This window comes from Falco peregrinus, chromosome 2, assembly GCF_023634155.1.
Source record: "Falco peregrinus isolate bFalPer1 chromosome 2, bFalPer1.pri, whole genome shotgun sequence".
Taxonomy (NCBI): Eukaryota; Metazoa; Chordata; class Aves; order Falconiformes; family Falconidae; genus Falco; species Falco peregrinus.
In genome coordinates, this window is record NC_073722.1 from 95,880,881 (window position 1) to 95,904,582 (window position 23,702).

The window sequence follows — 23,702 nt, forward strand, 5'->3', positions numbered from 1 at the left end:
CGCGCAGCTGCGGCCGCTTCCCGGCAGCCCTCGGGGGAGCCTGAGGCGGGAGGTGCGCGGAGGGGGGCGGCCGCCTCGCTGCCGCTGAGGTGAGCGGCAAGGCCCAGCCGGAGTCGGAGCCGGGGCGGCGGGGCGGGTGAGGCGCCGAGGGAAGGGCTGGAGTGGCGCTGACAGGAGCGTGTCGTCCCTCAGGCAGTTCGTGCGCCTCCGTCCGGCGGCGGGACACAAGGGGATGGGGGTCCTAGCTCCCTCACCGCCTCTCCCTCCTCCAGCCTCCCCTCCTGGACAGCTTAAAACACTTCACCTGCAGCTTAAGATCCCGTGGATATAAGAATAAATTTTGCTGGTCTGAGCACCCACCCTCGCTTCCCGCTCAAGTGGCCGCACCTAGCTGCTGATCACGTAGGCCAGGTTTCAGAACCATTTTGTAGGCCTAGAGCTCCTGCTAAACTCGCTTTTTATCAGCAAGCACTTGATCTCAGGTTGATCAAGCAGAACCTTTCAACACATACATACGCCAGTGTAGAAATTTATTTTTTTTTTATTGACCACGCTCATGCAAACCCTTCAAACCATAATTTTCTGTGTTTTACAGAGGGAAAAAGGCGTAGATCACAACTCCGTAGCAAATACATGGCACAGTTACGAAGATGATGTCTGAAAAGGTGAGACGAGACAGTGCTTGTGCCACGTCAGACTTGTGGGTCTGGAGAATTAAGGGACGTGTAAGAAATAAACCTGTCGCCGTCGATTTCTAGTAAGAAAAATGCAGTTTTAACAATAGAAATAATACTGGACAAGGATACTTGGTACTATTTACAGGCAGGGGGGTGGTCACATACCAGCTGAATCGCTGCAATGCTTGCTCCATTAGAAATCAAAAGCACTGGTGATTTTCTACTGCATTGAAATTGCCCACCCTATTTGCAAGTCAGAAAAATGGGGCACATTGTCTTTAATGTTTTTGCTTTGTTCCTCCCTTCACACCTTCCTCTGATTTGCAAGGTCGTTCATTTACTTATGCACAGCAAAGGTAACGACCATCTGCACCAACACAGGTCGCTTAACGCTCTCCATTTACATGGCATTCTTTTTAAAAAAAGAGTTAGTTAAAGCATCCAAGAAAAAAATCTTAACGATTTCAAGTCTTCAGAGGCATTCCCTGAAACCACCATTTCTCACCACTTAGATTTGATCTCATTCCCTTTTCAGGAAATAACCAGAGTCGTCTCTGTCTATTTGTTGTTATGAACAACTTGGTTAGATTTCTATCTATAGGGGCATTAAAGCGTCTCTGTAGAAGAGTAAGTTTGACTTACAGTCTTTCCATAAAAGCCTCTGCTGTTGTGTAAGTGACTCCATGGAGTATTTGCCACCTTCTTTCTCTTTTATGAGTGACAGTACTGCTGTGTAGGATCCACTTGAGTCCAGCGTAAGTTAAGCATTTAGTGGTGGTTTAGTGAGGTTTGCAGTTGGACTCGATGATCTTAAAGCTCTTTCCCTACCGAAATGATTCTATGATTCTAAAATACCACTCCTCCTTCAGTGTGCTTTCATTCTTAAAAGAAACACACCAGGAGACCTCATCACCACAATCAGCATTTTCTGTATCTCCCACTGATGCCTTAGGCTAAGTCTGAGCACCACATTGCAAAGCAATGAGTAACAACCATACTGTGATTTCATTACCACATTTTATTCGGGAGATATGATAACAATCAGAAATCAGTAATGTGAAATTTCCTCCTCGTCTCAAGCAAACACTCAAGTCTCTGGCATATAGTTTCTGTGGAATCATAAGTTTAAAAATATTCTGCATTGCTGCTCATAAGCGATGAAAAATGTTTACATACATGTACATAACCAAGACTGATTGTTCGCTATTTCTTCTCATTACTGCGCAAAATTGTGGTTGAACTGTAACTGAGTACTACTGCACAAGTAATACGAAGGTCTTGACCTGTTCCCTAAAATCATATTTCTCTAAAAAACAAAAACAGAACAAAACTGCAAGATACATGCCTCTGAGAAGGACTTCAAGTGTCTTTCTAAATAATTGTATTAAAATAAGAGTCTTTGAACTTACTGTTTCTCTATTCTTCTGTCCATCATCCCATTCCTCTTTATCGGGAAAGGCTTTGAAAGATTTAACAATATTGCACACTGATGTACTGTTCGTATTTCATTCAAAGAAACGGTACAGAAAAGGACCTGCCAAATCAGTAAAGAAATCTCATTCCATCCACTTTTCCAAACCAAAGCCATGTGTAATTTTAAGCTTCCAAACCCCACTGCTGTAGCTTTGAAATAAGCATAATTTCCTTTCCTATCAGAAACAAAAAAATCAGTTTATTAAACCGGAAAACAAATCAAAGGTCAACCCTTCTTCTGCAACTAAAACATTAGGACTGCAGCCATGTACCCTTTCCCCCCTTTATGTTCCATTTTCCAGCTCTGTTCTGAGGTACAAACTAAAAAGGACAGATTTTATTTGCAACTCTAATTACTCATTATTACACACCTCTATACTGCCACTCTAGTTAGCTGAAACAAAAAGAGTCAGTCATGCTTAATTAACTCTCAGAAATGCTTCGGGGAGTTCTGAAATCCTGCTGGAGTTCAAAGCTGTAGTTTGTTGTTACCTCTGATCAGTGCAATTGCGGAAGGCCACCAAAAGGGTGTAGTCCTGCACTCTTCCTTCATCTCACCCCCCTCTCCACTCCATCCTGTAGAATCCACCGATCAAATGGCTACAGAGCTTCATGGAATTGATCTAATGAAAAAAATAGGTATTTTTGTCTTAACGGGTGAGTTTTCTGCTGGATCAGGTCACCGAACTGACCTACCCTGTGGCTGCACGAACACTAGACCTAATGCGGGAGAAATGAGAGATATAGATGCAAGAGAAAGGGAACCAGCTCTTTCAGCAGCAGGCTGTTATTACCCCTAATTAGAGGTAATGTCAACCCATTCTCTGGATCATTTATGCATTAACACAGTTGGAACAGGTGGCAGAAGTCCAAGTTTCTTTCCAGAAGACCCTGAGAAATCTGTATGCAGCCACAAGGATACTCATAGTTCTTTCTCTGCTAAAAATGTACTTCTCTATTTTCTGTAGGAGGACTGAGTAAGAAGAATAGGTTCACCGAGTACCGTATGATTAATGTCATACAGCACTGAGCATGCAAAGGTGCTTACCCTCTGCAGAGCAGTTTTTCTAAAACATATTTCCAGCTTCACATGCAAATCATCGCTTCCACTTGTTCCTGTTATTGTACCAAAACCAAATCAGGTTACCACAAAATGGAAATGATGGCAGATCTGCATTACAACCAACACATCAGAAGTAGAAGTTGCAAAAGGCAATAAAGGTTTGTCAGCAGTCCCAAGGAGCAGGGAGGTTAAGGCAAGCATCTCTGCAAATCTCATCTCAAGTAGAGCTTAACGTTGAGTTGATGGAATTTCTGCAGAGGAAACATTTTGATCTGTCATGTCTAGAAAAACTACACAATTTTTAACTTCCTTCATAAAACTATGAAATGGTTAAATATCTACCCTTCTGTCTTAACCCATGGTAATGTATAGAGTGGTAGATCTTAGAGGATAAAAGATATTTTTAAAGATATTTTTAAATTATTTCAGTCCATTCTGTCCAATGGGAATGTTTGAAACCTCAGAAGGGGTGAAATTAACCCATTTTCTCATGCAGCCTTCCCAAGCATAGCACTCTAGTTCTTATTTTAGCATGAGCCCTGCAGTACAAGTTCAATTAAATGACAGCTCCTAGTTTCAAGCTAACAGGGTCAGGATTCAGCACATTGGCATGATTAGATCTTAAATAATTTAAGTTACATTAACATCTATCAAAAAAGTTTTAGTGTGGGGTTTGGTTTAAGTGGGTTTTTTTTGTTTTGGTTTTTTTGTTGTTGTTGTTTTGTTTTTAAATACAGTTCAGACAGGATACCTGAAGTATTTTTTCCCTGTATTTTTGGCTGTGAAGAAAGCCAGCCTCGCAGCAGCCCTGGCCATACCAAGCTCTGCTGGACAGGGCCCAGCTTTGGGCACTGCTGGAAACCAGTGGTGTGCCCTGCCTAGAGGGTAAATGAGTGCCAACCCTCATCTGCCAGCACTTCATGTGCGTCCTGAAGCATGGAGGTTTAATATTGCTTCTAAATGTTTTTATCCTGTCCAGTGCAGCTGTGGATATTCTCATCATCCACAGCCTACTACCCCCACCCCCCTTTTCCCCCCACTTTCAAGTTTGAGACAGGTTTTTTGTTATTGAGGCAGTATTATTTCGATGGTAAAATCAATCATAGCTTAATAGGAATAATTTCTGTCTTAAAACAAGGTTAAAAACATGGTTTCTATTTTTTGAGGTCTATAAGTTAAAGTTGTGATGTTTCTGAAACATATTTACTTCCATATTTCTATAATGTGCTCTGGTGTTTCCAGGTGTATGTGATTAATACAGTCTTTGGTGAGTTTGCTTGATACACCAACAGTTTCAGATTGCTCATGTCCCCCCCCCCCCAAAAAAAAAGTCTAGAAAAATGAGTTGATTTTCTTTTATGTCTCTGTTCTTTCTTTTTTTGGTGGACTTCTGTGGAATAGATGGATTACGTGGTTTTTGTCTGATGATTCTCTAGTAACATCCATTTATCTTGTACAAGTACTCTGGCCTCAATCCTACAGATGTACACATGCATTTAATTTTAAGATTGAGTAATCTTGGCTGAAAGGTCAACATATGCATACATCTCCTCAGGATTATGCATTAATAATGCACTTGCTGGAACACACATCTGGAATCCACACTTCACTATATAGCCTATACCACATTTCTATATAATAATTAAGTTCAATCATCTGCAAATAGGGAGATGTTAGGGGAAGATTACATGATTTTTCAAGATTCTGCAAACAGTTACTGGCAAATGCAGAAGGAGAAGCTCAGTGCCTTACATCCTAAGTTGGAACTCTGTCCTTTCCTGCCTTAAATCCTAAATTAGAATTCTATTCTGCCTTTATCCACATGTCATGGTTCATTAAAATATGGACCTTTCCAAAGAGATGCCCAGCAAGGCTTGCAGAGTTGAATTTTAATCTTTGGCATATCTTTGCTTTATCTTTGCCATAATATTTAATACATTTCATCTAGTACCTAGAATGTGATTAATTAGGTATGCAACAGGTAACTGAATGCTATGCGGGTAGGTTTCTGCTATTCCTGTCTGCTTCTACCAACAAAGAAAAACGCCCTATTTCCAGTCTCTGTTTAACTGATGTGAAAAGTAAAGCCAGGGAAAGACAGCCTGGAATTTACTCCTGAGATTTGTACTGGTTAGATGAGAGCACTCCCAGTTTTTGCTGGTCCAGGAGAGATAACAGCGAACACGCACCATACCGAAGGTAGAAACACATTTATTCTCAATGTCAATCTCAAAAATTGCAGAAAGCAAAGCAGAGGCGTGCTGCCAAAGCCTTCGGCCCCTGGCCCTGGGTTTAGGTGCGCTTTGATGTGCTGAGAAGAGGTAAAGGATGCCACTGGAGAGAGGAGCCACACTGCAACCTGGAGGCTGTTCAAAACCTGCACTCTGGCCCCACTATTGCAATCAGAGGGTCCCAATATTTGCTCAGCATCAAGTCAGAGTAGGCATGAATTGGTGTTCTGGGAGCGAGACCCTCCGGCAGGCTCAGACACCCGCACTATCGCTAAACCCAAATTTCGTATCCGCAGCTACTTTCTATGATTTTTACCTACCTTTTCGCGCGATTTCTAAGTACCCGTTGTAGGTGCTTATTACAAAGGCGATTGTACTTTAACACCAAGTGATACGTGACAGACCCTGAACCTGCTCGCAGGGGACAGATGTCGGGGCAGATGTTGGAGCATCCCGCTCCCATGCCGCGCGGCTGGCTGCACGTGGGCCAGAGGCGCACCGCGCGCCTGCGGGACTGCCTGCTTCACGCAACACCCGGTAACCGGCCGTGCACGCTGCCTACTAGTATCTTACAGCGTTTGCCACGTTAACTCGCCACTTCACAGGAGTCCTCCAAACTGCCTGACCCCAACCCCCCCGGGTTGAGCAGAACCGACCAACTTTTCGGCCGGCCCCGGCCCCCACGCAGGGGCCCCGGCACCCTGCCTCCACGCACCCTACGCTGGGCGCCGGCAAAAAGCAGGGAGCCGGACCCCCGCACCCCACGCAGGGCGCCCAACCCCCGGACCCCACGCCGGGCGCCGCTGCGCCTTTGTGGCCGCCCCTGCCCCGCTGCCGCTCAGCGCCTGCGTGCCGCGCCCCGCCGCGCACTCGTGACCTGCCACCGCGGCGGCGGGGCCACCGGCCGGCCCAGCGCCGATACCGCGCCGCCGCCCCGGACACCCCCCCCCACCCCCACCCCCCCGGGCCCCGCCACTGTTTACGTTCCGGGCACTGCGACGCCTGCGCCCCCGCTCCGCACGCAGTGCCTGAAAATGGTTCCTTAGGACTTTGCAAAGCGCATCGCCGCCGCCCCCCTTCCCTCCCCCTCCTCCCCCCCCCCCCCCCCAAAAAAAAAGTGCTGGTGCAAAATTGCAAAACTTTAGAGAGACCTGGATGGCTTTTGTTTTTCCTCCTCCCCATTTGGGCCAAAAATGCAGGACAGGAACTGTTGATAATTAAGTGATGAAACTCTCCAAAAAATGGAGGCAGAGAAAGACTCTGGAAGAAGATTGGTGTGTAGCTGGCTTCTGTCTCTTTCCTATTTGTGCCTTGTAATTGATTTTGCTTAATTGTTTGCAAAGGGAGAAATGCATGTAAAACGCAGGCAGCCGAGCGCCTTAAGTTTGCAAGAGAGCAGCTTAGGCACCGGGAAGGGGGTGGAATTTAATCGAGGGGAAGGAGAGGGTGGGACGAGAATATAATTTTTTTTTTCCTGTGGGTGAGGGTTTGTGCTGCTGCGCCGCGCGTGTGCCCGGGGCTGGCTGCCGGGGCTGGTTTGCCGGGAGAGGGGTAGAACCACCGGCGACACCCGGTGGACCGGGCACCCCCCCAAACCCCGCTCCACCGGGCACCTACCTTTGTGCGCGGCCGCCGCGGGGCCCCACGGCAACTTCCCCGGGGGAGCGGCACCGGCCCCCGCCGGGCCTATCCCCCCACTCCGCCTTACATTGAGCTCGTCGCTGCCCCTCGCCCGCGGACCCCGAACCTTTCCCCCCCCCCCCCCCCCGGCTTTCGGCGGTGGGGGCCGCACATCCCTCCCCACCGCGGTACATACGGCCAGAGCCGGTTTTTAAACCGCGGCTTCCGGTGTGACTATGGAAACACTCGGATTATGTAAATACCGAAACCTGGATGCTGTGCATCGGATTAAATGATTCACGCTCACACCACCCCCCTTCTCTTCCCCGAGAAATTATCTTGTATTCACGCGCAAAAATTAATAATAATAATAAAAATGATCCCGTTGCTAACGAGCGTTGGCTGCCGGTGTTGCAAAACGCATGGGTGAATTTTCGGCGAGTTGCGCCCGTCTCCTGCTCGCCCGCACGGCAGCTCCTGCACAGCAGCCCAAGTTTTAGTTTTTATTCAGCCAAACACCTGTTATTCCTGCCCGGTTCCGTGGGATGGAAAAGGTTGGGCATGCAGCTGTGTTGGGGCTCCGTCGGGTCCAGGTTTTGCTCACTTTCTGCTTTGCCGTCTTCATGATTTCCCCCAGAATCTGTTTATCAAATCCTTCTGCACCATCCCCACGTTTCCTTCCCCACCGACCCCCATTATTTTTTCCCCCCGCACAATGTGGCTTTGTTTTGTTGGTTGGTTTGTTTGTTTTCTAGCGATCTATCGGCAGAAGGCGATACGATGAGCACGAGGACGTCTCGGACGTGGAGGAAATTGTCAGCATCAGGAGTTTCAATCTGGAAGAGAAATTAAAGAGTAAAATGTATCACGGGGATTTCGTGCATGCCATGGACGGCAAAGGTAATTGCGCGGGGGGGGGGGCGGGGGGCGGCCCCGCCGCCTCCACGTGTAGCTCCGCGCCGGTTCGTATTTCGCGCCCGCGCCCCCTGCCCGGGGATCCGGTGACGCCGCCAGGCCCAGCGCGGGGTGGGGGGGGCGGCTGCTGCCCCCGGGGCCCCGCAGCTCGCACCGCTGCGGGGGGGCTGCCCCGGCCCCCCCCGCAGCCGGAGAGCGGCGGGGTGATGGATGGCACCGCCTTGCGCCCCCCCCCTTCCCCCACTGCCAACATTGCACCGGTACCGGGACCCCAAGCGCAGCACAGGGATGTGCGGGAGTTTGGTCCTGGCACGGGTGTGTGTGTGTACGCGGCAGAAACCCCTGCTTTCCCCGTCTCCTAGTGAATCCAGGACCCCTTTTGCAAGAGGATGCAATTGATGAGCCTGTTGGCCAGGCTTGGAGACTTTAAAGTCAACAACTACTTTGTGGCTTTATCATCTATTAAATTACACCGCTCCCCTCCCCGAAGTGACTTGGTTTGCTTAGGTGACAAGTTATGGAGTGGCAGGCGACCAGCTCAGCTCTGCAGCACGGCTGCCTGGCAGGAAGGAAAATGGGAAAGGTTTGCCCAGGAATCCAGCAGGCTGTGTGTGTATTTGCCAGTCACCTTTGAATCCAGCGGGCTGTGTGTGTGTTTGCCAGTCACCTTATTTGCTGCAGCGTTGGTGAAATGGATCCCGAATCCCAGACGGCTATCACCAAAACTCGGCCTCACGGAGGACCCTCTAAGCCGGCTTTCTCAGCAAAGAGGAGTTTTGCCTGTAATCCTCCTGAAATGGCTACAGCGGTGGAGCCACTAATCTAGTTTAGAAAATTTCCTTTTTTCCCCTAGGCTTAGTTTTGCATGAGCATTTTAAGCTCCTTTTAGAAAAGTTAATGTGGTGGAGAAATTAAATACCTATCTTATTTAGGAAGGTATTTGTTTAGGAGATAAGCTCAACCCTGACCCCTCTTCCTCCAAACAAAACACAAACACCTATTTTTTAGCTGGAAAATGTTAATTAATTTTCCAGAAAATTATTGCATTCTACCCTCATCTTCCAAATACTCCAGTGGTTGCCATTGCTACATGCTAACTATAGTACAATCCACAGCTTTCCAAGCTCAGCAGCTCTAAAATCTTTGGGAAGCTTTCTCTTTTCTAGGGAACTTGGAAATAAATGAGTGTCTTTTGTTATTTTGTTGTGGTCTGTGTCTGCTTTGTTCAGCCCCACAAGGGATTTAAATGCTTTGTTAGGGCATTATGAAGAAACGATCTGCCTTCCTATTTGCTCTGGTTTTATTTTTACTATTGGTTTATCTTTTCTGTAAATCCAAGAGTTGAATTGAATCTAGGCGAAACAGTGACAGTTGTTAGTAAGAATAAAAGAGTCAGTTTATATGAATACTTGAAATAGGTTGTGATATATTTATTTATAATTGTTTCCCATGTCCTTGTTTTTGTTTTTAATGATTACTCTTCTTTGATCACACACAACCCCCCCACACTCCCCTGAATGTGGGCTGGTTTTCCTCGAGGTGTGCAAGACAGTGGTGTGATTTCTGGCTCGAATGCAGTTTGTCATAGCTACTTGTTCTCTAGTCTCTTAGGCTATGTAGCTGCCTCTGCTCCTTCCACCGGTACTATTCTTGATGTCGGTTGACTTTCTGTCTTGGATGAGTGTCCTTAAAAAATACCTGTGGTTTATTTCTCTGTTTACCCAAAGCCAATAGTTTTCATGGGAATGCCTATGAGAAACAAAGTTTTCTCTGGTACAGAAATACTTACTTGGTAACCTTAGTTAATTGAAGTATTCATTACCCTTATTTTGAGACTAGTAGCGATAAAGTTTCTGTCATTTAAATGTTTTTGTAAATGGATAATTACAGTGCTCTGATTTGGTAACTCTAAGTAGGAATATTATATCTCTACTTGTCGTAATTACTAACTGAATACAGCAAAGAAAAAGTTGTAAAAGCAGAGGGAAATGTGTCTGCAGGCACGGGAGCTTCGCCTCTGTTGCCCTTGTCCAGTATGGGGTTTTGTAGCAATGAAGCATCACTGACATAAGCTCGGGTCTGAGGTTCTCATGCTCTCCCAGGAAGCTTGTACATTGCTGGCTGGGTCTTGGAGAAGTTAAACTACTTGTGTGCACCTGAATTTAATATATAATGTGTATAGTGTATTTGGCAGCGTGTAGTGTGTGTTGTAGTGCTGAAGAGGCAAACAATGTTTTCCAAGGTAGCATATGGATGCTACATAAAAGTAATTTTTTCCTGTAAGAAAGGGGGAATAGCAGAGCTATAGAAACAGTATGTGGCCAGTGCAGGAATTCCTCTTCTTTTGCTGGCAGAAGGCTTCAAATGGAGTGTGGGGTTTTGTAGGCATGGCTCACCCAAATCGCTGCCTTGTAACTTCCTCTCTAATCCCCAAATCACTGCTATTGTGTCAGACCATTGCATAAAGAAATGCCCAGGAAGGTCCAGTTCTGTGTAATCCTCAGGGTGAAGCAACAAGGTGATACTGATCAGTGCTAACATAACAAATTTATGTTTAATTTTTGGGCTGATCGAGTGTTATACTGTGACTCCCCACAAAAAACTACTTTTTCACCATCTTCCTAAGCAGCAAGAGCGGTATAAGATTTCTGTGAAACAACTCCTGCAGTTACCTTTCTGATTAATTTTTTAAAAAATAAAAAAATACTTTGTTGGAAGTAACAGTAACCCTCACAAAAAGAAAATTATTTATTCACAGCATCAGGGCTTTCAGCTATATGCAGGTAATGCTCACAAGAAAACATGTTTTTTCCGAAGTAGAAATGTATAGCTTGAAGTATATAAACTTAAACATAGAGTTTAAACTACGTTTGCCCCAGGAGTACTAGGCTGATTTGCAGTAATTTAGTTAGGATTATGTCTTAACTGTTCATTTGGTATTTCATTATAGCCTGGCTGTTTCAACTCAGACCTTAATTGACAAACTCTGACTGGATTCTATTTTATGTGCATCACTGAACAGGAAAAATAGAGAGCAGCTGGGAGAGCATTGTCTGTCATTTGGTTTCCGGTTTGGACCTAAAATATGCATTCTCTTTATATTTTTCTTTAAGTGATAGTGGAGTTCTTTGGCGAGAAAAGGGAAATGGTGGGTGTTTTGAGAAAATGTAATGTGAGGTGCTAATGCCATTGTAAATGACTTTGGATTTTTTTTTATTCATTATTCCAACAGATTTTACTTTTGAGTATGTGCAAAGAGAAGCTCTCAGAGTTCCCCTTATCTTCAGAAATAAGGATGGACTGGGAATTAAGTAAGTTACAACCAAATCTTGATGATTAATAAATGCTTTTATAAAATAACCATTATGCTTTCCACTTGTATGTGATATTTCTTTTGAGGATGTCAAAATGTATTGCAATTAGGAAGACTGTCAGCACCCTTGAGAAGAGGAATGATTATTTTCCACTTATAAATAAGCAGATAATGAAGTCTGTAAAAGTTAAGTGCGTACAGCATGGTACTACACAATGAAAAATAAGTCAGTGATGAAAGTTAGGAATAAAATTCAAAGGTTCTTGCATCCAATCCATGCTGTAATGACAGAACAACTTCCTTTCAATTTCTGACTTCTCAATTGTTCTCTGTATTACAGGTAGAATCTTTAATGGTGCCTGTCACTTTCCATTAGAACTGTATCTCTTCAGAATGTTACAGCTTTGTAAATATTTAATAATGTCTAGTTAAAATGTGGTATTATTAGAGTCTTTTTGAGGTTGCATTTTGTTAATGTCCAGTCATAAAGGATTGGTATTTTAATAAGAAAATCCTGCAAGTTTATCTGCAAAAGTAACAGCGTCTAAGAGATAAATATTAAAATTTTATACTTTATCAGTCACATAATCCATAGTTTAGATAAATGTTCCTTGGTACTTTTGGAAATTAGGACTGGATAACTGATAATATCTGAAAGACGGAAAACTAATTTTCTGAAAGTGTAATTACTTTGCTCAGTTTCAGCTGGAACACCTCAAAGTTGAGGGAACTGAGGAATCCCAATTATTTAATTAAAAAGAATCAAGCCACCCTGCTATAACTTAAGGACAGAAAGAGAAGCAGTGCTTGGGGTATTTGAGAGGCATAGGTCCTTTTACTATGAGAGTGAATAGGAGCTGCTGTGATGCTTCTTATGATGTAGTAAAATAGTTTTATAATGTTGAACTCTGAACAAGAAGTGCTTAAGAGGTACTCAGTAGTAATTACAGTAATGTTTATTTTGTTGTACCATTATGTTGTACTGGGATATTTTTTTAGTTGATTATTAAGCCCCGTATTTCTCTGCTAGTCTAGTGTCTTGTAAAAAAAAACAATGCCACTTTTTTATTTGTTTATGCAAAGCCTTTCCTAGATTGTATCCTAACTGTCTGATGAAAATGTGCATGTATTCTGTAATGTTTTAGAAGATAGGCAGAAAATCTACCTATTAAGTGGGAAAGGCTCTTCGCTTTTTACAGTTCCTAAACAGTTCTATGCTCCTATTTGGTGTTGTAGAAAAATAGCCTAATTTTTCTGCTGTATTATCCGAGAGAAGGTGTGGTCAGGTGGAATGCATTGATCCTTAAGGTTTGTGTAGAAGAGGGGATCCAAAAGCATCTGTTTTGATGTTTCCGAAATGTACAACCTTCAGTATAACCTTCATATGAAAATCTGAGAAGCAGAGAGAAATCTTCCCTGTTCATAGCTTAATTATGCTTAACCTGCAGAAGCCACCTCCTTAATCTTAGCTTATGATGACTATAGTATCATCTTTCCTGATTAATCATGTTCTTGTTTATCTTCTCAGCTGAGTTTCCTTAAAGTGCCATTTTTTCTATGTTCACTTAAGACACTGTTGGCCAGCCTAGGTCCTAGAGAGCCAGTGACGTCTCTGTTGAGTGCTTCTCTGAATGTACGTTTACAATGTATGTGGATATGTAACCATCACCTGAAACTAAATAATTTTTGCTTCAGCAGGAGCTTTATTATTTACAGGAAATTCCTGCTTCCTTAAGGGTTGTGGTCGCCACTCTACTCACCCAACTTGGCATCCCAGTTCCTTGCTTTCTCTCAGCTTCCAAATACAGCAGCTTTCCCTCCTGAAATGGTTTTCCCTGCTGTATTAGAGTCTATTTTCCTGACCCTCCTTTTGGCTTCTCTGCCCACCTTGGCAGGAAGGGTTTTTTTTTAGCTGAAGGTTGTTGCTACTTTTTTGTTCAGTTTATTTCTTCAGGAGATGCTTCTCTTGGAGGAGTCAACTGAAGGCCGTATCTCCTGTGGAAAATCATCTGAGATAACTGCTCTCTCCATATGCATTGGTTTTGAACTGCTGCTTCTAAAGGGCAAGTGATAAAAGCTTCAATAATTTCTTCTGGAAGAAACCATCAGCTCTTCTGTGAAACTGAGGAGTGTTTAGGAGCCAGAGATACTACTGCACCTTCCTAGCAGCCAGATCTTCCTCCTGTGTATAAGGAAGTTCACAAATTCCAGCACAAGAAGAAAACTAGGGAGATGTTTCAGCTCGTGCTGTGCCAATGGTACCTGTTCAGCTTCTGCTCTGTCAGTGGAGAAGTGCGGAAGGGAGAGTTTATCTTGCAGACATAAACATTACTGGGCTTCAGATCCTCAGCTGCAGATGGCAGAGCATTATTGGAGGTGGATAACAAGTACCCCAGCGTGGGACCAGTGTTTCCTGGGGCTGCCTGTACCAGACAGTGGTGCCTCCAGAACTCGAGCTGCCTGAGGCGTGTAGATGTTGCACAAGACCCTTCACAAACATACCTTGTTTCTTGGTGTCTGTAACCACAAGATGTAGTATCTGTTTCTTCTTGATTGCTCATTATTCAGGATTCTGTAATGAGCAATTTCACCTTAGGCATTTCAACACTCAAATCTCAGCTCACACATCATTATTGGCTTCCCTATTGTCCCTGTGCCCAAAATCTGGAGAGCTGCCACCTGTCACTCTCCTCCACTTTCGGTTAGCTGTGTGCTTTCACTGAAGCCTCCTGCTGTGATGTTGCCTTTGGAGAGTGGTCTTTGGTCTTTCTTGATCCAAGGGTTCAGAGACTCCTCAAGCTAATGGGATCGTGCAAAGAGTAATCTGTTTTTTTTGTGTCTTGTGTTGCTTTGATTTTCTTCAAGTTGTGTTTTTTTTAGATGCACTTGCAGTCAGCCTTCCTATTCCTCTTCCTTCCTGGAAGCCACCAGTAATGATGTTTCTTAAGACCTGGAAGAAGGGGGGGCTTTGGCTGTGTACCAGCCCCTTCTATGGTTGCAGGCCACGTGTGCAGCAGGCCAGGTTATAGAGGTACTGCTGGGTTTTGCTGAGGCAAAAACCAGGACCTGGCCTCACACGCTTACATGTATGCACACAGCACAAATCCATGTGATGACCACGCCTCAAAGAAGACCATTGAAAATCAGGTACTTTTCTTTGTAAGCATTAACAAAGCAGTTAAAGAAATAGCAGGTTTGGAACATGCATTGGAAGTGAAGAAGTAGCAGGACTGCATGCTGCGTACCTTCATTTTCATTAGAGTTCTGCAGCAGTGGCAGTTTGGATAATGCATCTTTTGAATGCTGAACTGGATTGTGAAGAGGTGGAAGAGGAGTAAATACTAATCCACAAGCAAGAGTTTTGGAGTCACTTACCCAACTGTCTGTCACTCACTAATGCTTTGGGGAGTGAAGGAGGGATATGTGTTTGTTTGCTGTGATGAGCTTACAATAGTTTCAGGAGGCAGGCTTGACTAGCCAGCTTTTCAGTTTCCAGCTGACTGCTGGTATCGTTTTAATACTATTCTGACATCTTTGCTCCTTTCTAGGGCTGTTGCCCTTTCTCCTTTTCATGAGCCATCCACACATCATGTGCAGCTTCTTCCTCTAGCTGGAATTCATTGTCAGAGAAGAGAGTAAAAATACTGAAGCTTTTTCTTTTGAGGATATTTTTGATGAATTGCTGTGCTGACAAAAGTAAGCAAATTTTATCTGTTACATGAGCATTGGATAGTTCCTGTATGGAATCAGCTGAATTCTCCATTTCAGAGATGGTTGGATGAATTGTTTTTATATTTCCATTTTCTGCTGAATCATTGAATACTGACTGGTCTGGGGGATTGAAATACTAGAATTTGTCAATCAGTAGTCTCTTGTAGAAGATTCAACATTCTAATATTTTTTATTTAAATGAGCATGACTTATTAGTTTGAAATGATGTTGTAAAGGAATTGTGCACACTTGGGCATAAATGTCACTAGAGTGAGAGAGGCTGGAAATGTAATTTATGGGTATTTTAAATGACAGAAGTGAAATGCATGAACAAACTTTCCTATTTGGCACTCTGCAGGATAACATGATTTAATTTTATTTACATTTCTGCTTCTTATGTGTATCTGTCAAAAGTAGCTGGCGTGCAATATATGAGTTTTGTGGATATGTAGATACATAAATGCTGCGTGCGTTGTATTCCAGCAAGATCAAAGTAGTATTGACACCTGCCTAAGTGATCCAAAATGTTGAGAACCTTTAGTCTTACTATCCTGACATTTGCTGCTTGAATTAATGAGTGTCAGAGCCTGCCGTCTTCCATCACTAGAGCGAGACTAGACAGTTTGCCTTTGGATCCGAGTCACTTACTGATGAGACTCGGGAACCTTACGTTCCACTTCAGGCCCTGGAGGAAATTACGCTTTACTGGGTCTTTCTAGCGCTGCGGTCTCTCATTCAGAGGAGGCTGGGTGTATTGTGATACGGTAGATTAGGCGATCCATGTATAGGTAGGGTGACTTTTGAGATACAGTGGTCTATAAAATATAAGATGATTTTTAGACTTCTGACGTTTTGAATAACGGATGATATGTGCTTCCACTTCTGTTTGCTGTTAAGCAGTCAGCTTGCATGTCTGTGCCTGGCAGATGCACGAAGCATAGCTGAACAGTTTGGTTACTGTGCTTGGAGGTACTCCGAAATGGCAAGGAATGAGATGAATGAGGGAAAATTATTGTAACGAAACTTCCAGAACGGCTTTCCTGTGTATTATTGACCATTGTGAGCTGTTAGTTGTATGGCTAGAAGCAGGGATGTCCACCTGTGATCTCTTAGCAGAAGAGGAGCTGTTTTTCTCAGAGGGCTTTTTGTCTGTTTCCAGGATTGTAACTTGGGAGAGAATGCTGTTTGGAGAGATCTTGTCTCTTTTATCTGGACAGCGGTCATCTTGCATTGTGTTGTGGTTAGTCAGATATGTACGCTAGCCAGAGCTCGTCCCCGTTAGGATTGGAATAGGAGACTTCTTTAGCAAATCTTTAAATGTTTACTAAAATGCAACTTTGCACCCAGTGCACACTAAGGTGTTTGAGTTTCTTTTCTTTTTGAGGCAACGTGATTCGTATGTAACAGAATGCTGAAAATCTCAAATGCAGTCAGTTATATTTTGGTGTTAAGTCACCCCACTATATATTCGTCACTTTTTTTTTAGGATATACAAAAACTTGGGAAGCATTCATAGTGGTTTTATGCAAAATGCATTTGCCTGAAAATTGCATAGCAGCGGGATTAAAACCAAACCTCTCTGCTCAGCTCTTGCATTGTTGGTATTCTGGATTTATATGCAGGAAAACAGATGAACTAACACTTACTGATTAGTATAAGGTTGGTGACATTCAGAAAAACAATTCTTTTTTTGGCCATCTTAGTGCTGTAGCAAACCAGTGAGTGTGGCAGTTCTGCTGGGTGGTGCTGGAGATGGAGAAGTACTGTCATTTATGGTCTCAACAGCCAGTAGAATGGGTTTGAATTAAAGCTGGTCCTCCCAAGGCAACCCAACTACAAAATGGGTTCTTGAACTGGAAACCTGCTGTGTTCAAGCCTGGAGTTCTTCCCTTGGTGTACTCTTTCTCTAATGTGTCGCACATCCTGAGACTGCACAGAAAACACCCAAGGATATGCTAGGTGTGCTCTCCAAAGAGCTGAACATGCAATTGTATCGTTAGGGAGGACTAGGACTGTATTCTTCCAGTTTGAGAAATATTTATTGTCTGCTGCTGCTGGAGCTTTTGGAAAGACAGGATTTGCATGTATGCATCTGGGTTAGGGTTGTTCTCCATCTTGGCTGTTGATTTTTATTCGGATTTATACAAATGTGAAAAAGTTCTACATGTCTGACATAAAATCCAGGCAAGCTGTGTCGTTAGAAGATAAGCCTTGCATGTTCTTGTTGCCCACAAATAGTTCATCCTTCTCCTACTTCTGATTTTCTAGTGTTTGGAAAAAAAGATGAGCTCTGAATGAACCCTGAAGGTCAGTAGATTCAGGCAGTTTCATTCTGCGAGGGAGTGAATTCCAAAGCTGTGGGGCCCTCGCGGCTAAACGCAAAGATCTGAGGGTTGGCGGAGAGCTAACAAAAGATATTGTCCAGCCTCCACATCCCACCAGAGGACGGTGATAAGGGTAAAAGAAAGGGGGCAAACAGAATTTTGCAAATAGTTCTCAAGGTATATGCATGATAGTAGATGCATAACTTTACCTTTAGTTTACCTCTCAGTGTTTTCTTAATAGTAAAACCTATTGCTCTAAAAGCTTGCCTATGGGCTGGATTGTTCTGATTTCTAACTGAATTATGTCAAAAGTCCTTTATGACCAGAAGCAAGTTGTTTATCTTCAACCCAGGGCAGTACAAGAGGGACACAGCGCCTACCTGGCAGGTCCCACAGGGCTGTTTCTCATTACAATTCCTTAGTTTTTCTGCTATGTGAAGTGTGAAATACTGTCATTAAGATGAAGCAAATCAGCTTTAAAACCCCACTACTGTTTTTGTTTTCTTTTTCTGTCCAGTCTATGCGTTGCAGAATTTTACTCTCTACCTGACATGTACAACTCACTAGATGTACTAAGGGTATTGTTTACTTACATTGAACCTAAAACATTGCCTATGTTAGAAGTGATCATATAAATGCATCAACATTGGTGAACCAATTATGCTACCATTTAATTTAGCTCTGAATTAGCTCAAATTAAATCAAACAACAATTTCCCTACCCACCAAATACAGCCAGGTTGTCTTCTGCCAGACAAGAAGGCTTGGAACAGTCATTAAAATAAAGAGGCTTTAATTCATTATTTTTTGTATTTTATTTTCAAGCAGTGTGTGCTTAAAGATGGGACTTGGAATGAGTTGGTTTTCTGCTCTATGCCTCGGTTTGCTTCCACTGGCAAATGTGATAATGCTCACCTTGGGGAATATATGCGAGGTACCACCAGTTGCAAACCACTGTGAGTTGCTTGGCAGCAACAAGCTGTAAAGGTTTAGGATTTTATTGAAATTGTCCCCAACCCCCTCCTTTCCCTGCCACTCCAGTGCTGCAGAGTGCTTGAAAAGACACCTCTTCTCCTTTTCCATTACAAGTAGAGAAACTTTTGTACACTTGCCAATGCCAAGATGTTATGTATGTCATTAAAACTTGCACTGTCCACACTTCAGAGGGGCCTTGCTTGAGTCCACCTACTGCATTACAGACAAAGAGCACTATACATTTATTTCTCTTTTATTATGTTAACGAAAGTGTACCCATACTTATCTTGATGGTATTTAACATTGCTTTCTTTGCTAATTACAGAATGCCTGACCCGGATTTCACCGTCAGAGATGTGAAGCTATTAGTGGGTAAGTTATTTTGAATGCATTGGATTAACTCTATACAGAACAGAATTGCTTTGAAATACTTGTCCAGTTGTGTTTGTAGACATTTGTGATAACTCTCAGAACCTGGGAAAAGGCATGGAGAAGCGATTTGTAAATTAAAAAGGCTGGGAGAACCCTAATTAGTAGTTGTGCTGACTGGACTCTGATCTCATGCTGGATAATTGGCCATTTGAAAGAGAGGGAATGCTTTTGACTTTAACAGGTGTCCTGCATACACTTTTGTGATCCTGGAAAGTGGCAGCTCTATTGATTGAGTTCCTTTTTTTTTTTTTTTTAAATCTGTTGTAGAGTGTCTGTTTGTAAAAGGTATGATTGGAACCATATCACCTTTTGCCTGTGCTCTCCCCACAGTCTTTATCAGTGTCAGGCCAGGTCAGTGCTTTGAGGAAAGGTTGCTAAGAGAGACTGAACACGAAGCTTTGCAAACTGCTGTTTTGATAAGACATAAACCAGAGAAGTGATGACTGTCATCATCAAATGTTTCCTAGCAATTTTTTGCAAAATAAGTTTTTTTTAACTCTAAGATAAGCTACGTTTTGAGTAGGACATTATACTGTTTGTTTCTTTGAAATCTGCTTTTACTGAAGATGGATGTGTTATTTATCGTTTATCTGAAATTGTTACTGAATAGTGATACTGCACTCTGTGAAGTTGTTGCTGTGGAGCTGGCTGAGTTTCGGATGTGTTAGCTGCTGCAGTCCTTCACAGAGACTTTTAACTGCATTCTCGCTATCTAGAATTTACTGGTTTTATTTACCTGTGTTGTGGCAGGAGTTAATCTTTTAAGTCAGCCCAGCTGCGGCATTCTGAAAGATGAATTTTTGGAAATTACTCTTGAGTTTAATGGTCAATAGGAATATCAAGTCTGGAAAAGTTGTAGTTAAGAAAAAACAAGGGAGAGGAACTTATGCCTCATTTCTGCTCACTTGGGGTTATCTGTGAGAGAGGGGTTATCTCTGATAACCTTCCTTCACAAACAAAACTTGGCAATGTTGCTTGATTTATGACCATTTCTAAGTCTGGGTCAGGGGGGGAAGCCCCAAACTTCTTTGGCAGAAAATGTTAGGGAAGTGGAGTGGGAAGTGTTATTTGGTAGCATTTCTGTTGGTCAATCTGCAGTTAAATTAGGAAAAGATATGAGGGTATTTGGAAGTCCTGAATTTTATGGATTTCCTAAATACCTGCATGTGCACATTTATAGGTATGGAGTATCTCTTTTTTCTGCAGAGGAGTCTTGTGCATAAACCTTGTAATTATCTGGACCCTGTTTGCAGTTTTCTGTGAATTTGTTCCAGAGCTGATAAAATTCCATTTCTGTCTCTGAAACTGCTAAAGTTGAGGGTCTGACTTTGAGATGTTTTGGAACAGCATAGTGTTGCATAACAACATTGTTTTTCCTGAATAACAGTCAAAGTGTGGGAGTTGCATTTCCTCGAGATTGATGTCCCTTGAAGTATTAGGGGGGTGGAGATTCCTGTGTACATGGCCAGCGAAGTGGGAGGATATTTATAAATAAAATTAGATTTATAAAACAATGGAGCAGAAATAACAATCGTAATTAACTTTGAGATTAACTTTTACATAAAGTATGCCGTTTCTCACAGCTGGTTCAGCAATCCAGACACCATACATCATGGGTCCTTTTTTTCTGTGGGTTGTTTTTGTGTTTGGACAAACTCCCTTTGGAGTCATTGTACTGAGCCTGTGATGTGGTCAAGAACATGGTCACCTGTTCTTTTTTTAATACAGTTGATGACTTCTGGCATCACAGGTGGAAACTTTGATTCAAGAGATCTAAAATATTTGGGAATTTATCTGTGAGTTACACCTGAAAAACCATGGTTCTTATGGCAAATCATTTCTGTCACTGTGCAATTTGTGCTGTATGTAAGAGCCACATCGACACTGAGAGCACACAGGGTCAATTCCTGCCTCCATGCCAAATTTCTGAATTATCTACTAATGACTTCAGGAAACACGGTGAGCAATTTTTATATTGCATATCATTGCTGATAATTTTTTCTAGTTTTAGGTTAATATATATTACGCTTATAATCTAATGCTCAGATAAAGCAGGTGAAGAGTCTTTGTTTTATTAATATCTCCTATGATTGTCCCCGCGTTTTTTTAGCAGAGGACTCAGATCCTGCCTGAACCTCCAGGTATCCGTGTTTCTGTTTCTGAAGTGCAGTGTTTTCAAAACTTATTTGATGCCTTTGCTGAACCTGGGAAGGGAATGATGTTTTTCAAATGTGAAATGGAATGATCATAACTCCCTGCATCTGAATGTGTGTGGGAGTGGTTATAGAGAGAACATAGCTTGAAAACAGTTGTGTTATGTGTAAACTTGTTGGGTTTTTAAGTGCTGATGGTTATAGTATGCTGGTGCTATTTAAACCTATCATTTGTTCTCTTTTCTTCTTCGAATCAGGGGAAACACATTTGTTACAGAATGTTTTAAAGAGATGGTGCTGGGTTTTCCCAAAGCACGTAAACTCCATAGAAAGTTACTGAGTGGTTGGTCTCGAATTCTTCTGAACCCATACTTTCTATTTCTAGCGTGGTTGCTGTATCATCTCCATATTTGAGTACCTATAGGTCCCAAGGAAATAACAGTTGGTAGCCTAGCTCTTTTGACTCTCCCTTTGAAGACTCTAGTCTGTGGCAATAATAAGGAGGGGGAAAAAAGGTGGGTTTTTTGATCGTCATTTGCAGTTACTTGGGCTTAAGTGTCTATTTTTTTTAGTGTTTCATCAGACTTCCAAAGAAACATTGTCATGGCTTGTTGGATCTTTTTGTTTTCATTGTTTAAAAAAATGCAGATACCAACTGTAATTTAGTTTGGTCATGTTTATGACCTACTGTTTATGACTTGCACATTAGTGTGCATGAACGTGCACCTATGTGTAATGTGTGTGGATGAAACACCCCTCCTGTACAGTAGCTTTACTTTAAAGAACAAACACTTTAAACCACACACTTGGAATAATGGTTGTAACTAGACTCCTACCTCCATACAAAAGATATTGTGGATACTCTTTAAACCTGTGACGGTGGATTAATTTCAGCAGTAGGAATTTGTCTGATGTCTGAAATGGCTGTGAGCCAAGAATACAAACAGAGAAGTGGAGAGGAAATGCTGGTCTGCTTAGGAACTTGAGACAACCCTTGAAAGAAGAAAAAATGTTGTAATTTAATAGCTATTAAGCTTTGTAATGTTGTGTCTAAGGTAGATTTGATGGCTAATTTTGAAGGACAGAATGTCACTGTCATCTCTTCATAAGTTGATTTAAAATCTGATTGAGGGTCATTGGCTCTCTCAATGTCTCCTTAAACATCTTCCACATCTGCACTAGAAGTTTGGCAAGTGTTATTTCTGTGGGCTCCTTATTTTTCACTCTTGGCATGTCATGCTGGTGTATTGGTGGGTTAGTATATGCATATGGACTACTTAAAAAACAAGTAAGTGCACAACTGTAGCTAGTAAGTATTGGGGCTTTGTTTTATTCCAAAACATTTTGCACATTTGTGATTGTTGTCTTTAGATTTGCATAGTATCTTCACTTGTTTGTTTTTCTTTCTTTCATGTTCTCCTAGTCCCCTTTTTTTAGGGGCTCTCAGAAGTTCAGAGAACTTATCCCCATTGTCCATTTCTTCTCTGTAACTAGAGTCAGCCTTCCAGCCAGTAAACTGTGTATCTCAAGGATACTCCCAGCCAGGGCTGCTGGGGAGACTCTCAGACCCCTGGTCCTTTTCCCTGGCTGCTGGCCATGTAAGTGGAAGTCACAACGGTCTCCAGAAACACTTCAGAAGTGTGGTGGGACAGCACGATAGCTATTACACATTTTTCCTCCAACTGTGTGATTCTGAGTGACTTATTGCTCATGCCCAGAAGAGGCAGCTATACAGAATAATTTATATTTTCCAGGCCTTTTGGGATGGCTTCTTCTGCCAACAGTGCTTCTGGGCCACAGCATGGAGAGGTGTCTGTCACAGATGGGCAGAAAAGAAAAAGTGTGTTTTCCCAGATATGTCTTCTTGAATCTCCATACATACATACATACCTCTGTGAATGCTTTATGCTAATTACACCGAGGAACAAATCAAGTACACTTGCCAAGGTTAACCTAGGACTGAGCAAGGAGAAAGGTAACTGCCCTGCTCAGCAAGCTGTTTGAAAGCCAGGGCTTCTGTGGTCACTGTTGACCATCTCTAGTGTTGGCTACTCCTGAGTTCAAGGAGCAAATGCAATCACTTGCTTTAGTCTTTGATGTCAGAAAGCCAAAACATTCAGTTTTTTCCTTTGTTTGATTTTTGTCTTTATATTATTCTTCACGGACATCATACAGTCTGAAGAAGGGAGCACTGAGTAGTTTTGGAAGCTATGAACCATGTAAAGGGGAGAGAAAGAGGAAACATACATGAATGTATGCATCAGTCTATCAGTCTGAGCTGAACCCCTTTCTCTTTCTCTGATTACTTTTTTTTTTTTTTAGTGGTTTGCTTGGGTCAGCACTGATTGAATTTAAAAGAGTATCTGCTTTTCTGTGGCATCTGCAGTGTCTTGCCCTTTGACTTGTAATTGATGTCCGCACTGCCTTTGTCTTCCTGGGTTGTCACAGTCTGCCCAGGAGCTCCCCGGGTAGGTGTGGAGTCCCTGCACAACTGGGGTGTCTATATCTAGACTCTAATGGCTAGTCTGGCTGTATTTGCTTTTATTTTTTATTTTTAGCTGACCTCTCTTCAGTTTGCTTGCCGCAGGCTGGCAGTCTATCACCACCAAATCCCAGCTTTTACACTCACACCTAAATAAACTAAATAAACCACTAAATAAACCTAAGCAGTGCTGCAGGGTCTGTAACGTGCATCGCCTCCTCTCTCTAGGGGCTGGTGTGGCTTTGTGTGCTAGGGTGTGTATTCTACACCCCCGAAGTTGAGTTTGCAATCCTGGCTGGTGGCAAAAGGGGAGATTTCAAAACATGCTGAGGAT

At 42.8% G+C, this 23,702-nt stretch overlaps 1 protein-coding gene across 8 annotated transcripts in view; it reads left to right on the top strand.

The window, feature by feature from the left end:
• Positions 1 to 50: 50 nt before the first annotated feature.
• KDM2B (lysine demethylase 2B) overlaps positions 51 to 23,702 on the top strand; it is a 126,042-nt gene continuing 102,390 nt past the window's right edge. For 7 of the 8 annotated variants that reach the window (XM_055794821.1, XM_055794824.1, XM_027787016.2 and 4 more), the window contains exons 1-4: positions 6,469 to 6,718; positions 7,820 to 7,964; positions 11,212 to 11,290; positions 18,627 to 18,673. In XM_055794821.1, coding sequence (XP_055650796.1) covers positions 6,686 to 6,718; positions 7,820 to 7,964; positions 11,212 to 11,290; positions 18,627 to 18,673 — 304 coding nt within the window. In that variant the 5' untranslated portion in view covers positions 6,469 to 6,685. Of the gene's footprint in view, positions 90 to 595; positions 666 to 6,468; positions 6,719 to 7,819; positions 7,965 to 11,211; positions 11,291 to 18,626; positions 18,674 to 23,702 lie in introns of those variants that run through there. The other variant, XM_055794823.1, reaches the window with a different exon arrangement.